General features: G+C 44.6%; 1 protein-coding gene across 2 annotated transcripts in view; it reads right to left on the bottom strand.

Annotated features, from left to right (window-relative positions):
* LOC115116748 (rho GTPase-activating protein 6-like) overlaps window positions 1-17,178 on the bottom strand; it is an 80,923-nt gene that overhangs the window by 21,145 nt on the left and 42,600 nt on the right. For both annotated transcript variants that reach the window (XM_065016042.1, XM_065016043.1), the window contains exons 2-6: window positions 13,804-13,963; window positions 12,580-12,651; window positions 10,446-10,708; window positions 8,084-8,279; window positions 7,802-7,857 (exon numbers count right to left, since the gene is read on the bottom strand). In XM_065016042.1, coding sequence (XP_064872114.1) covers window positions 7,802-7,857; window positions 8,084-8,279; window positions 10,446-10,708; window positions 12,580-12,651; window positions 13,804-13,963 — 747 coding nt within the window. The remainder of the gene's footprint in view (window positions 1-7,801; window positions 7,858-8,083; window positions 8,280-10,445; window positions 10,709-12,579; window positions 12,652-13,803; window positions 13,964-17,178) is intronic.

The raw sequence follows: 17,178 nt of genomic DNA, 5'->3' as shown, positions 1-17,178 counted from the left end.
CACAGTTTAACACTAGAAACATACTGGAGACAACATCCCACCCTCCACAGTTTCACACTAGAAACATACTGGAGACAACATCCCTCCCTCCACCGTTTAACACTAGAAACATACGGGAGACAACATCCCTCCCTCCACAGTTTAACACTAGAAACATACTGGAGACAACATCCCACTCTCCACAGTTTAAAACTAGACACATACTGGACTGGAGACAACATCCCTCCCTCCACAGTTTAACACTAGAAACATACTGGACTGGAGAAAACATCCCTCCCTCCACAGTTTAACACTAGAAACATACTGAGACAACATCTCCCCTCCACAGTTTAACACTAGAAACACACTGGAGACAACATCCCTCCCTCCACAGTTTAACACTAGAAACATACTGGACTGGAGACAACATCCCACCCTCCACAGTTTAACACTAGAAACATACTGGACTGGAGACAACATCCCAACCTCCACAGTTTAACATTAGAAACATACTGGACTGGAGACAACATCCCTCCCTCCACAGTTTAACACTAGAAACATACTGGACTGGAGACAACATCCCTCCCTCCACAGTTTAACACTAGAAACATACTGGACTGGAGACAACATCCCACCCTCCACAGTTTAACACTAGAAACATACTGGACTGGAGACAACATCCCTCCCAACACAGTTTAACACTAGAAACATACTGGAGACAACATCCCTCCCTCCACAGTTTAACACTAGAAACATACTGGACTGGAGACAACATCCCACCCTCCACAGTTTAACACTATAAACATACTGGACTGGAGAAAACATCCCTCCCTCCACAGTTTAACACTAGAAACATACTGGACTGGAGACAACATCCCTCCCTCCACAGTTTAACACTAGAAACATACTGGAGACAACATCCCACCCTCCACAGTTTCACACTAGAAACATACTGGAGACAACATCCCTCCCTCCACCGTTTAACACTAGAAACATACGGGAGACAACACCCCTCCCTCCACAGTTTAACACTAGAAACATACTGGAGACAACATCCCACTCTCCACAGTTTAAAACTAGACACATACTGGACTGGAGACAACATCCCTCCCTCCACAGTTTAACACTAGAAACATACTGGACTGGAGACAACATCCCACACTCCACAGTTTAACACTAGAAACATACTGGAGACAACATCCCTCCCTCCACAGTTTAACACTAGAAACATACTGGAGACAACATCCCTCCCTCCACAGTTTAACACTAGAAACATACTGGACTGGAGACAACATCCCTCCCTCCACAGTTTAACACTAAAAACATACTGGAGACAACATCCCTCCCTGCACAGTTTAACACTAGAAACATACCGGACTGGAGACAACATCCCACCCTCCACAGTTTAACACTAGAAACATACTGGACTGGAGACAACATCCCTCCCTCCACAGTTTAACACTAGAAACATACTGGACTGGAGACAACATCCCTCCCTCCACAGTTTAACACTAGAAACATACTGGACTGGAGACAACATGCCACCCTCCACAATTTAACACTAGAAACATACTGGACTGGAGACAAAATCCCTCCCAACACAGTTTAACACTAGAAACATACTGGAGACAACATCCCACCCTCCACAGTTTAACACTATAAACATACTGGACTGGAGAAAACATCCCTCCCTCCACAGTTTAACACTAGAAACATACTGGACTGGAGACAACATCCCTCCCTCCACAGTTTAACACTAGAAACATACTGGAGACAACATCCCACCCTCCACAGTTTCACACTAGAAACATACTGGAGACAACATCCCTCCCTCCACCGTTTAACACTAGAAACATACTGGAGACAACATCCCTCCCTCCACAGTTTAACACTAGAAACATACTGGAGACAACATCCCACTCTCCACAGTTTAACACTAGACACATACTGGACTGGAGACAACATCCCTCCCTCCACAGTTTAACACTAGAAACATACTGGACTGGAGAAAACATCCCTCCCTCCACAGTTTAACACTAGAAACATACTGGAGACAACATCTCTCCCTCCACAGTTTAACACTAGAAACACACTGGAGACAACATCCCTCCCTCCACAGTTTAACACTAGAAACATACTGGACTGGAGACAACATCCCAACCTCCACAGTTTAACACTAGAAACATACTGGACTGGATACAACATCCCAACCTCCACAGTTTAACACTAGAAACATACTGGACTGGAGACAACATCCCTCCCTCCACAGTTTAACACTAGAAACATACTGGAGACAACATCCCTCCATCCACAGTTTAACACTGAAACATACTGGACTGGAGACAACATCCCACCCTCCACAGTTTAACACTAGAAACATACTGGACTGGAGACAACATCCCTCCCTCCACAGTTTAACACTAGAAACATACTGGACTGGAGACAACATCCCACACTCCACAGTTTAACACTAGAAACATGCTGGACTGGCGACAACATCCCTCCCTCCACAGTTTAACACTAGAAACATACTGGACTGGAGAAAACATCCCTCCCTCCACAGTTTAACACTAGAAACATACTGGAGACAACATCTCTCCCTCCACAGTTTAACACTAGAAACACACTGGAGACAACATCCCTCCCTCCACAGTTTAACACTAGAAACATACTGGACTGGAGACAACATCCCACCCTCCACAGTTTAACACTAGAAACATACTGGACTGGAGACAACATCCCTCCCTCCACAGTTTAACACTAGAAACATACTGGACTGGAGACAACATCCCTCCCTCCACAGTTTAACACTAAAAACATACTGGAGACAACATCCCTCCCTGCACAGTTTAACACTAGAAACATACTGGACTGGAGACAACATCCCACCCTCCACAGTTTAACACTAGAAACATACTGGACTGGAGACAACATCCCACCCTCCACAGTTTAACACTAGAAACATACTGGACTGGAGACAACATCCCACACTCCACAGTTTAACAATAGAAACATACTGGAGACAACATCCCTCCCTCCACAGTTTAACAATAGAAACATACTGGACTGGAGACAACATCCCTCCCTCCACAGTTTAACACTAGAAACATACTGGAGACAACACCCCACCCTCCACAGTTTAACACTAGAAACATACTGGAGACAACATCCCTCCCTCCACAGTTTAACACTAGAAACATACTGGAGACAACATCCCTCCCTCCACAGTTTAACACTAGAAACATACTGGACTGGAGACAACATCCCTCCCTCCACAGTTTAACACTAAAAACATACTGGAGACAACATCCCTCCCTCCACAGTTTAACACTAGAAACATACCGGACTGGAGACAACATCCCACCCTCCACAGTTTAACACTAGAAACATACTGGACTGGAGACAACATCCCTCCCTCCACAGTTTAACACTAGAAACATACTGGACTGGAGACAACATCCCTCCCTCCACAGTTTAACACTAGAAACATACTGGACTGGAGACAACATCCCACCCTCCACAGTTTAACACTAGAAACATACTGGACTGGAGACAACATCCCTCCCAACACAGTTTAACACTAGAAACATACTGGAGACAACATCCCTCCCTCCACAGTTTAACACTAGAAACATACTGGACTGGAGACAACATCCCACCCTCCACAGTTTAACACTATAAACATACTGGACTGGAGAAAACATCCCTCCCTCCACAGTTTAACACTAGAAACATACTGGACTGGAGACAACATCCCTCCCTCCACAGTTTAACACTAGAAACATACTGGAGACAACATCCCACCCTCCACAGTTTCACACTAGAAACATACTGGAGACAACATCCCTCCCTCCACCGTTTAACACTAGAAACATACGGGAGACAACATCCCTCCCTCCACAGTTTAACACTAGAAACATACTGGAGACAACATTCCACTCTCCACAGTTTAAAACTAGACACATACTGGACTGGAGACAACATCCCTCCCTCCACAGTTTAACACTAGAAACATACTGGACTGGAGAAAACATCCCTCCCTCCACAGTTTAACACTAGAAACATACTGGAGACAACATCTCTCCCTCCACAGTTTAACACTAGAAACACACTGGAGACAACATCCCTCCCTCCACAGTTTAACACTAGAAACATACTGGACTGGAGACAACATCCCACCCTCCACAGTTTAACACTAGAAACATACTGGACTGGAGACAACATCCCAACCTCCACAGTTTAACATTAGAAACATACTGGACTGGAGACAACATCCCTCCCTCCACAGTTTAACACTAGAAACATACTGGACTGGAGACAACATCCCTCCCTCCACAGTTTAACACTAGAAACATACTGGACTGGAGACAACATCCCACCCTCCACAGTTTAACACTAGAAACATACTGGACTGGAGACAACATCCCTCCCAACACAGTTTAATACTAGAAACATACTGGAGACAACATCCCTCCCTCCACAGTTTAACACTAGAAACATACTGGACTGGAGACAACATCCCACCCTCCACAGTTTAACACTATAAACATACTGGACTGGAGAAAACATCCCTCCCTCCACAGTTTAACACTAGAAACATACTGGACTGGAGACAACATCCCTCCCTCCACAGTTTAACACTAGAAACATACTGGAGACAACATCCCACCCTCCACAGTTTCACACTAGAAACATACTGGAGACAACATCCCTCCCTCCACCGTTTAACACTAGAAACATACGGGAGACAACATCCCTCCCTCCACAGTTTAATACTAGAAACATACTGGAGACAACATCCCACTCTCCACAGTTTAAAACTATACACATACTGGACTGGAGACAACATCCCTCCCTCCACAGTTTAACACTAGAAACATACTGGACTGGAGAAAACATCCCTCCCTCCACAGTTTAACACTAGAAACATACTGGAGACAACATCCCTCCCTCCACAGTTTAACACTAGAAACATACTGGAGACAACATCCCTCCCTCCACAGTTTAACACTAGAAACATACTGGACTGGAGACAACATCCCTCCCTCCACAGTTTAACACTAAAAACATACTGGAGACAACATCCCTCCCTGCACAGTTTAACACTAGAAACATACCGGACTGGAGACAACATCCCACCCTCCACAGTTTAACACTAGAAACATACTGGACTGGAGACAACATCCCTCCCTCCACAGTTTAACACTAGAAACATACTGGACTGGAGACAACATCCCTCCCTCCACAGTTTAACACTAGAAACATACTGGACTGGAGACAACATGCCACCCTCCACTATTTAACACTAGAAACATACTGGACTGGAGACAAAATCCCTCCCAACACAGTTTAACACTAGAAACATACTGGAGACAACATCCCACCCTCCACAGTTTAACACTATAAACATACTGGACTGGAGAAAACATCCCTCCCTCCACAGTTTAACACTATAAACATACTGGACTGGAGACAACATCCCTCCCTCCACAGTTTCACACTAGTAACATACTGGAGACAACATCCCTCCCTCCACCGTTTAACACTAGAAACATACTGGAGACAACATCCCACCTCCACAGTTTAACACTAGAAACATACTGGAGAGACAACATCCCTCCCTCCACAGTTTAACACTAGAAACATACTGGACTGGAGACAACATCCCTCCCTCCACAGTTTAACACTAGAAACATACTGGACTGGAGACAACATCCCTCCCTCCACAGTTTAACACTAGAAACATACTGGACTGGAGACAACATCCCCCTCCACAGTTTAACACTAGAAACATATGGACTGGAGACAACATCCCTCCCTCCACAGTTTAACACTAGAAACATACTGGACTGGAGACAACATCCCTCCCTCCACAGTTTAACACTAGAAACATACTGGACTGGAGACAACATCCCAACCTCCACAGTTTAACACTAGAAACATACTGGACTGGAGACAACATCCCTCCCTCCACAGTTTAACACTAGAAACATACTGGAGACAACATCCCTCCCTCCACAGTTTAACACTAGAAACATATGGACTGGAGACAACATCCCTCCCTCCACAGTTTAACACTAGAAACATACTGGAGACAACATCCCTCCCTCCACAGTTTAACACTAGAAACACACTGGAGACAACATCCCTCCCTCCACAGTTTAGCACTAGAAACATACTGGACTGGAGACAACATCCCACCCTCCACAGTTTAACACTAGAAACATACTGGACTGGAGACAACATCCCTCCCTCCACAGTTTAACACTAGAAACACTACTGGAGACAACATCCCTCCCTCCACAGTTTAACACTAGAAACATACTGGAGACAACATCCCTCCCTCCACAGTTTAACACTAGAAACATACTGGACTGGAGACAACATCCCTCCCTCCACAGTTTAACACTAAAAACATACTGGAGACAACATCCCTCCCTGCACAGTTTAACACTAGAAACATACCGGACTGGAGACAACATCCCACCCTCCACAGTTTAACACTAGAAACATACTGGACTGGAGACAACATCCCTCCCTCCACAGTTTAACACTAGAAACATACTGGACTGGAGACAACATCCCTCCCTCCACAGTTTAACACTAGAAACATACTGGACTGGAGACAACATGCCACCCTCCACTATTTAACACTAGAAACATACTGGACTGGAGACAAAATCCCTCCCAACACAGTTTAACACTAGAAACATACTGGAGACAACATCCCACCCTCCACAGTTTAACACTATAAACATACTGGACTGGAGAAAACATCCCTCCCTCCACAGTTTAACACTAGAAACATACTGGACTGGATACAACATCCCACCCTCCACAGTTTAACACTAGAAACATACTGGACTGGAGAAAACATCCCTCCCTCCACAGTTTAACACTAGAAACATACTGGACTGGAGACAACATCCCTCCCTCCACAGTTTAACACTAGAAACATACTGGACTGGAGACAACATCCCTCCCTCCACAGTTTAACACTAGAAACATACTGGAGACAACATCCCACCCTCCACAGTTTAACACTAGAAACATACTGGACTGGAGACAACATCCCTCCCTCCACAGTTTAAAACTAGAAACATACTGGACTGGAGAAAACATCCCTCCCTCCACAGTTTAAAACTAGAAACATACTGGACTGGAGAAAACATCCCTCCCTCCACAGTTTAAAACTAGAAACATACTGGACTGGAGACAACATCCCTCCCTCCACAGTTTAAAACTAGAAACATACTGGACTGGAGAAAACATCCCTCCCTCCACAGTTTAACACTAGAAACATACTGGACTGGAGACAACATCCCACCCTCCACAGTTTAACACTAGAAACATACTGGACTGGAGAAAACATCCCTCCCTCCACAGTTTAACACTAGAAACATACTGGACTGGATACAACATCCCACCCTCCACAGTTTAACACTAGAAACATACTGGACTGGAGAAAACATCCCTCCCTCCACAGTTTAACACTAGAAACATACTGGACTGGAGACAACATCCCTCCCTCCACAGTTTAACACTAGAAACATACTGGACTGGAGACAACATCCCTCCCTCCACAGTTTAACACTAGAAACATACTGGAGACAACATCCCACCCTCCACAGTTTAACACTAGAAACATACTGGACTGGAGACAACATCCCTCCCTCCACAGTTTAAAACTAGAAACATACTGGACTGGAGAAAACATCCCTCCCTCCACAGTTTAACACTAGAAACACACTAGGAATTTCACAGTGTGTTTTGATGAGCACCTCATCGATGTGTTCATCAGCATTTTCCAGAGAAACCTCACCTGCCGCACTCTCTTCTTTGAGCTCCCTACACGGAAGATGCCAACTGTCTGTAGACCTAAATTACATGGAGAAATAAAGGGCAAATTTGATGTGACACCAACAGGGAAAATGTGTACATAAACTCCAGTCGCATTTAACAATCCTCTGCAAGTCATATCCTCCATTGACTTCAGTGAACGATTTACATGAAAGTCTGTGTCGTCTGCGCTCACTACAACTCTGAATCGGGCCCAATATGCGTAGCACTTTCTGAAGATTGACGGCAATTCCTTTGTGTGTACCATATTTCTCCAGATGCAGGCAGCACATCTCCACCACCCTGGGAACCTGTCTATAGATGGGGTTGAGGCTAAGCTTCTTGTCCCTCTGCTTCTTCCTGTTGCTGGGTGTCTCGGCTGGTAGGGACAGCTGCAGGGCTTCCAGCAGGCGAGACTGATTGTCATCCAGGTCAGTGATGCAATCCACAGACACTCCTCCCTGCCAGATACACATAGTTGAGTGAGTACAGTACAGTACAGCCATATGGAGAGGTGATGGATAGCATATGGCGACGAGACATGGCATGGAATGATGGATTATATACAGTGTACTCGGAAAGTGTTCAGACTCCTTCACTTCCACTTCCACATTTTGATACGTTACAGCCTTATTCTAAAATGTATTCAATCTATAAACAATAACCCATAATGACAAAGCAAAAACAGGTTTTTGGAAATTTTTGCAAATATATAAAAATAAAAAACTTAAATATTACATTTACATAAATAGTCAGACCTTTTACTCAGTACTTTGTTGAAGCACCTTTGGCAGCGATTACAGCCTCGAGTCTTCTTTGATATGACGCTACAAGCTTGGAACACCTGTATTTGGGGAGTTAATCCCATTCTTCTCTGCAGATCCTCTCAAGCTCTGTCTAGTTGGATGAGGACACAGCTATTTTCAGGTCTCTCCAGGGATGGTCGATCGGTGTTTAAGTCCGGGCTCAGGCTGGGCCACTCAAGGACATTCAGAGACTTGTCCCGAAGCCACTCCTGCGTTGTCTTGGCTGTGTGCTTAGGGTCATTGTCCTGTTGGAAGGTGAACCTTCACCCCAGTCTGAGGTCCTGAGAGCTCTGGAGCAGGTTTTCATCAAGGCATGATTGGTGGAGTGCTGCAAAGATGGTTGTCCTTCTGGAAGGTTCTCCCATCTCCACAGAGGAACTCTGGAGCTCTGTCAGAGTGACCATCGGGTTCTTGGTCACCTCCCTGACCAAGGCCCTTCTCCCCTGATTGCTCAGTTTAGCCGGGCGGCCAGCTCAAGGAAGAGTCTTGGTGGTTCCAAATTTCTTCCATAGAAGAATGATCCGCTACATCCGCTACAAGACCATGGTGCTTGCCTACGGAGCTGTGAGGGGAACGGCACCTCAGTACCTCCAGGCTCTCATCAGGCCCTACACCCAAACAAGGGCACTGCGTTCATCCACCTCTGGCCTGCTCGCCTCCCTACCACTGAGGAAGTACAGTTCCCGCTCAGCCCAGTCAAAACTGTTCGCTGCTCTGGCCCCCCAATGGTGGAACAAACTCCCTCACGACGCCAGGACAGCGGAGTCAATCACCACCTTCCGGAGACACCTGAAACCCCACCTCTTTAAGGAATACCTAGGATAGGATAAAGTAATCCTTCTCACCCCCCTTAAAAGATTTAGATGCACTATTGTAAAGTGGCTGCTCCACTGGATGTCATAAGGTGAATGCACCAATTTGTAAGTCGCTCTGGATAAGAGCGTCTGCTAAATGACTTAAATGTAAATGTAATGGAGGCCACTGTGTTCTTGGGGACCTTCAATGCTGCAGAAATGTCTTGGTACCCTTCCCCTGGTCTGTGCCTTGACACAATCCTGTCTTGTAGGTCTACGGACAATTCCTTCGACCTCATGGCTTGGTTTTTGCTCTGACATGCACTGTCAACTGTGGGACCTTATATAGACAGGTGTGTGCCTTTCCAAATCATGTCCAATCAGTTGAATTTACCACAGGTGGACTCCAATCAAGTTGTAGAAACATCTCAAGGATGATCAATGGAAGCAGGATGCACCTGAGCTCAATTTCGAGTTTGATACCAAAGAGTCTGAATAATTATGTAAATAGCTTTCTTAAAATACTGTTTTCGCTTTGTCATTATGCGGTATTGTGTGTAGATTGATGAAGAAAATGTTTTATTTAATCAATTTTAGAAAAAGGCTGTAACATAACAAAATGTGGAAAAGGGGAAGGGGTCTGAATACTTTCCAAACGTACTGTAAGTGGATGGCATACATTGAAGTGAAGTGGGAGCCCGGCCAATAGTATTTCTACCTCTGCCCATCAAGTTATATGGGGAAGGCAGGGTAGCCTAGTGGTTGGAGCTTTGGACTAGTCAACTGGGAGGTTGCAAGTTCAAATCCCCGAGCTGACAAGGTACAAATCTGGCGTTCTGCCCCTGAACAAGCAGTTAACCCACTGTCCCTAGGCCGTCATTGAAGATAAGAGTTTGTATTTAACTAGGCAAGTCAGTTAAGAAAAGGTCAAATAAAATTATATGAACAAGTTGCTTTGGATGTAACAGAATACATTCAGACTCATACCATAGGTTTGTTAGAACAGCCACCACGGGTAAAAACCTACCCTTCTGCGGGTGTGTGTTGCTGCTTCGGGTGTGCTGGGTGACGGTGACTCAGTGGCCGTCTCAGAGGTGGAGCTGAGAGACGAGTTGCTGCTGGACAGCTCCTTGTCTTTGGTGCTCTTCCGTGAGGTGAGGTGTAGCAGGGAGGACACCAGGTCACTGGGGTCACGGTGCTCCTCGCGCTGGGGCTCCTGACGCTGCTTGTGGGTGCGATCGTTAGAGATCACCTGCGACAGAAGTATGCCGAAGGCCTGGGGCGTTGCCTCTATGATGCGAGGGGAAAGGGGAGGACCCGGAGTTAATATTCATAAATTCAGCATTCAATTAAATTCAAGACTTGCTTCAAAGTATGAAGTAACGTACTGTAACTGTGCAGTGAAGCCTGGATGGCTATAAACTATGCTTCCTTATTTAAAAAAAAAATAATAATTACATTTCCCATAGGCCCTCTAATTGAAAACTCTTATCTATATAAAAACATATCTAAAGGTCCTTTGGGAAATGCAGTGTTTAGCCTAAACAGTATCCGTACCATGTATACACTATCCCCAGTCAGGGGACGCATACTTTGGGATCTGTCTCTTTAAACACAGGGAGAGAAAATTTAAAAAGAGCGGGGGTGGGCTAGGGTTGTCCATGCCTGAGGTTAGGCTGGGATGACTGAGGTTAGGCGGAGATGACTGAGGTTAGGCTGAGATGACCGAGGTTAGGCTGAGATGACAGAGGTTAGGCTGGGATGACCGAGGTTAGGCTGAGATGACAGAGGTTAGGCTGGGATGACCGAGGTTAGGCTGGGATGACCGAGGTTAGGCTGGGATGACCGAGGTTAGGCTGAGATGACCAAGCCACTTCTCAAGATTGTTTTTGTTCTTTCCTTGACCGCCCAGGCGACAGAGAGAACTCACATTCATGTGAACATTGTAGCAGAAGGCTGGGCAGCAGTTGGCAGTGCTGATCAGTGGAGGCTGCTGAGGGGAGGACGGCTCATAATAATGGCCGGAACGGAGCAAATGGAATGGCATCAAACACCTGGAAACCATGGAAACCATCTGTTTGATGTATTTGATACCATTCCACTGATTGAGCCCGTTCTCCCCAATTAAGGTGCCAACCAACCTCCTGTGGTGCAGTTGTTGAAGCAGCCCTGGCTCTTTCAGGAGGAGGCTCCTACTGTATATTTTCCTCTCAGAGCTTGGTGGGTTGAAACAGCTGAGAATGCTTGCTCTAGTGAGCTCCACATAGCTCCAGTGAAACGGATCAAAGAGTCAACGGATGGCCCGGCCAGTGTGTGAGATAACGGAACCCAGCTGGACATGAAGAAAGGTCTAGAGGACTCAGTGTCTGTCCCACAGCCTCCAACTAAAAAGAGCCATGTTTATCTACACTGAAAGATCAACATCAATATTATCACTGACTACATGCAAGACACTTTTCTCAAATATGCTGTAGTGATGGAGAGCATTTGAGAATCCCCCAATATTGTCATTGTATGGTATGGCGAAGTGAAATATGTTTTATATATACTTTCCGAGGCAGTGGAGGCTGCTCAGAGGAGAAGGGCTCATAATAATGGCTGGAACGGAGCGAATGGAATGGCATCAAACCCGCTCCCACCATTACCATGAGCCCGTCCTCCCCAATTAAGGTGCCACCAACCTCCTGCGTTCTGAGGGTATTTTGAGTCTAGGGCTGCACCATTGACATGTGTAATATCCATATCCCATGCAATATTTTGAAACGCCACTCAGCAGTGTGTAATGTCCGTTTGTATAGTTTACTCGTTTGTTGTCTCTCTCCTCTAGCGGCTGCTTCCCACACACACCAAGCCCTGCCCCCTGTCACTCAAGCAGTACGCTTCCTCTGCTGTTAGATCCAATATACGTTTGCATGCTGTTCTGTTAGGTTAAATGCAGTCAACACATTGTTCCAAACAAGAACGATGGTGCTCTCCATCAATGTATTTCTATGATTCCAACAGGTCACCAAAGTGTTTTGATCTATATCGCAAGTCAAATTGCAAAAGCAGTATTTGGTTAACAAAGAAAATCGCAATGAAATGTTTTTCCCATTTTGTGCAACCCTACTTGAGACATAAAATAAACATAGCTAACTCATGTGACTAATTAATGGAACTACCTTTGTCTTTACTCATCTCTTTGGCCAGTGAATCCAACTTCCTCCTGAGGGACTTCTTACGCTTTTGACCATCTAAGAAAAAAACAAAACCACTTCATAACATTCTACCACATTCTACTGCATTCTACCACATTCTACTGCATTCTACCACATTCTACTGCATTCTACCACATTCTACTGCATTCTACCATACTTGTCACACGTAATTTCATGACTCAATATTGCATTACCATACACAAATGTTTTCATCACAATCACTCAAAAATATCCTTAAACAGACAACCCAAGCATAAATCATGTAATATTTAAAATGTGGAATATGAATCCTAATCCTAGTTTTCAATAGCACTGTTAAAGTCACATGTGACAATCCACACAAAAACATGGCCGGATATACTGTGTCTTGTCTTTTCTAACTCAATCCATATGTAGAAAGGGTGGTTCTAATGTCTGCTACTATTTCAGATTACATTTAATGTGTTTTTCCTACAGTTGACTGTTTACTTTTCATGCTAGTGTTTTCTAAAGTTTTAATGCTTTTCATGCTAGTGTTTTCTAAAGTTTTAATGCTTTTCATGCTAGTGTTTTCTAAAGTTTTAATGCTTTTCATGCTAGTCTTTTCTAAAGTTTTAATGCTTTTCATGCTAGTGTTTTCTAAAGTTTTAATGCTTTTCATGCTAGTGTTTTCTAAAGTTTTAATGCTTTTCATGCTAGCGTTTTCTAAAGTTTTAATGCTGCAGTTATTGCGAGTGACTGTTGATGGCAGTGCATGTCTATAGGGTGCCTGTCCCATGTTAGCCTAAAATAGTTAAGGCAGGAGCACACGAGGGAATGTAGTCCAAGACAGAGCCTGGCTGACCAGAAACAGACCATGAGGTGAAGATAGACAACCTCACACCACGACAAGACAGTTGAAATAAATAACTCCTACAGCTACATACCTATAATTGACTATCTTCTATAGAAAAAGTCATTAAATACACAGTTAAAACAGGGTTTTACAAATTGCTATCCATGCAAAAGCTAAATACACAGGACATCCTATGTAAAATACACAGAATAAACTAGAGATGATTTATTACATTCAGTTTTGGTGTCAGTATCTGTTGTGTAACATTCAGACTTGTTGTGACAAGAATGTTTTCCAAGTAGCTTTGCTCGTAGAATGGAGAGATCAGGAGATAGTGGATGTTAGATGGCCTCCAAGCCTGAATAGTAGAGTACCTTTGGGGATGGTGATCTGGCAGCCCAGGTTGTATTCCTGGAGCAGCCTGCTGAAGGCCACTTCTTGCAGGCGGACTCTCTCCAGCTCTGAGAGGCTCTGGAGGGGCACAGGCTTCAGACGAACGCTCCGCCCTGACATGCTGTTCCACGTGAAGGCACCCTGTGGTGAGGAGACAGGACACACACACGTTAGAGAGAAAACAAGGGATACACACACATACACACATCATATACATCTATCACTACTGTTACTGTGGAGGTACCTGACTGGTCATGCATTTGTAAAGCAACAGATATTTCTGCCTGACCTGACAGTTGAGAAACTGGAGTACATCAATCATTTGACAATTCCCATGATTAATTCCCAGTTGGTTTTAGCCTAATATGTGTTCAGATCTAGTTTGGTTTCTATTGTACAACAAATTATTTAAGGAACATACAAATTCTTATTTCTTTCAACTCTGTAAGTAAGTATGAACCAGGGTTCATGTGAATAATCTCCCTGACAACGGATCTCAATGACGACGGATCTCCCTGATGACGGATCTCCCTGACGACGGATCTCCCTGACGACGGATCTCCCTGACGACAGATGGTTATTTTGCCCACTAAGGGAAGAGAATGTAAAAACTGGGTCATGCCAACCACTCTAAAAGGAAACAGACTCATGTACTTTCCGCAAACTGAACAAACCTTTACAAGCGAGACACAAGAGCAAAACTAGAATTTAAAACACATTATGTCCCGACCTCCTAAATGAGAAGTGTGTAGGCCTAACAGGCCTAACAGTATAAAGAGCCTGTTCTGTTAAGTGAAACCCATTTACTCAGCCATTACCAAATATGTCTCTCTCCCGTCATCTCCCCTGGTCTATAATGAGGTCACAGTCCATGGTTTCAAAAGGCCATCAATAAAAGCCTAGTTGTTGTAATTTCCTCTCTGACTGGAGAACTTGGTGAATAACACAGCTGGATGGGCTGAAACTCCCACTGTGAGCGAGAGCTTGCCAGAGCACCATCCATGCTTAGGAATGTCAGACATTGAGCCCTGTGTTTCAAGCCTCATTACAGCCTCTCCCAGCTCTGGTTGGAGAGGTAAGTGCTGCTGACATACTGTATGCCAACTCTCTCTGTCTAATGTTGAGATGGTGTTAAGTGTAAATTCATTATCGTCTGACAGTATCCAAGAACTGTGACATGGAGAGAGTTCAATACTCATCCAGCCACCACCATGCGTGGAGAACATTCCATACAATACAATTTGACTAACATTTCAGGCTTGAGAAAACACACTGATTTGCTTATATAATGCAAATTCAAGACTAACAAAATAACAGTTAATGATCTATGATGAAAAGGACTCTGCTGAGTTAGTTAATAGGATGAACCCCTGTTGTGATCTACCAGACTAGGAAACCAGGAGTCCTCACTCGCTGCTGAAAACCCTGACCTCGGAGCATCTCTCTAATAAATCCAGCCAGCAGATTAGACTTCCTTTGATCTCATATGAGCCATGCTCCGAATCGACTTACGGGCTCATTATCAGGCTTTGCCTACACTACTGTACAGTAGCTTACTCTCTCCTGTTGGGAGAGAAATGTCTTTACTTCACAAAGTCTAACTACTTTAACTGAGTTAATATCACGCACCTGATACTGAATCATGGACATACATGTACATCTAACAGCTCTGCTCAGGCATGCTCCACCTCTATGGCATTGGACATACATGTACATCTAACAGCTCTGCTCAGGCATGCTCCACCTCTATGGGCATTGGACATACATGTACATCTAACCGCTCTGCTCAGGCATGCTCCACCTCTATGGCATTGGACATACATGTACATCTAACAGCTCTGCTCAGGCATGCTCCACCTCTATGGCATTGGACATACATGTACATCTAACCGCTCTGCTCAGGCATGCTCCACCTCTATGGCATTGGACATACATGTACATCTAACAGCTCTGCTCTGGCATGCTCCACCTCTATGGCATTGGACATACATGTACATCTAACAGCTCTGCTCAGGCATGCTCCACCTCTATGGCATTGGCTAACACCTCAACTGCAATCAGAGGTTCTGGGGATGGAGAGTAGAAATATAACAGCATAGAATAGAACAACTTGTTTTTTTTCTGTTGAGGAAACCAACAAACATAGACACTAGGCGTACTTGGGAGATCTAACGGAGATCTAAGGGAGATCTAACAGAGATCTAACGGAGATCTAACAGAGATCTAACGGAGATCTAAGGGAGATCTAACAGAGATCAAACGGAGATCTAACAGAGATCTAACGGAGATCTAACAGAGATCTAACGGAGATCTAAGGGAGATCTAACAGAGATCTAACGGAGATCTAACAGAGATCTAACGGAGATCTAACAGAGATCGAACAGAGATCTAAGGGAGATCTAAGGGATATCTAATGGAGATCTAAGGGAGCTCTAAGGGAGCTCTAACAGACATCTAAGGGAGCTCTAACGGAACTAAGGGAGATCTAATGGAGATCTAAGGGAGATCTAACAGAGATCTAAGGGAGATCTAACAGAGATCTAACGGAGATCTAACAGAGTTCTAAGGGTGATCTAACAGAGTTCTACGGGTGATCTAAGGGAGATCTAACCGATTTAAGGGAGATCTAAGGGAGATCTAATGGAGATCTAAGGGAGCTCGAACGGACATCTAAGGGAGATCTAACGGAGATCTAACAGAGATCTAAGGGAGATCTAACGGAGATCGAACGGAGATCTAACAGAGATCTAAGGGAGATCTAAGGGAGATCTAACAGAGATCTAACGGAGATCTAAGGGAGATCTAAGGGAGATCTAACAGAGATCTAACGGAGATCTAAGGGAGATCTAAGGGAGATCTAACAGAGATCTAAGGGAGATCTATCCATTCTACTGTATCAATCATGTTTCACAGCCTTGACGGCCTCCTGACATTACAGTGTTTACCTCAGCTCATTGTGAGGGTTCCTCCCTTGGTAGGGTGTTGAATCATTGAGTCATTTTCCCCAGTCCAACCCTCCATCGGCTACACAAGGGACTGATACTGTGTAGTACTTCCTTCCCTAATCAACAAACAAAAGATTGTCTCTGTTGCGATTCTCTCCATGTTCTGTCCACTGGAGCCAAGATCTCTGCTGTAGCCAGAGAATGTGTTTAATCTCCCTTCTCTGCGTGCCAACCCATAAAGACCAAAAACACACACACACACGTTTGGTGTTAATTATCCACAGCTGGGAGGCATCAACACCCAGTAATACATCACAGCACGTTATCACACGTTTCCACAATGTGGGATTGAACACAGAGTAAATGGGATGATAAGTCTGCCCAAACAATCCGGTTCAACAACATTACATC

This window comes from Oncorhynchus nerka, linkage group LG3 (assembly GCF_034236695.1).
Source record: "Oncorhynchus nerka isolate Pitt River linkage group LG3, Oner_Uvic_2.0, whole genome shotgun sequence".
NCBI lineage: Eukaryota > Metazoa > Chordata > Actinopteri > Salmoniformes > Salmonidae > Oncorhynchus > Oncorhynchus nerka.
This window is presented reverse-complemented; position numbering and strand designations above follow the sequence as displayed.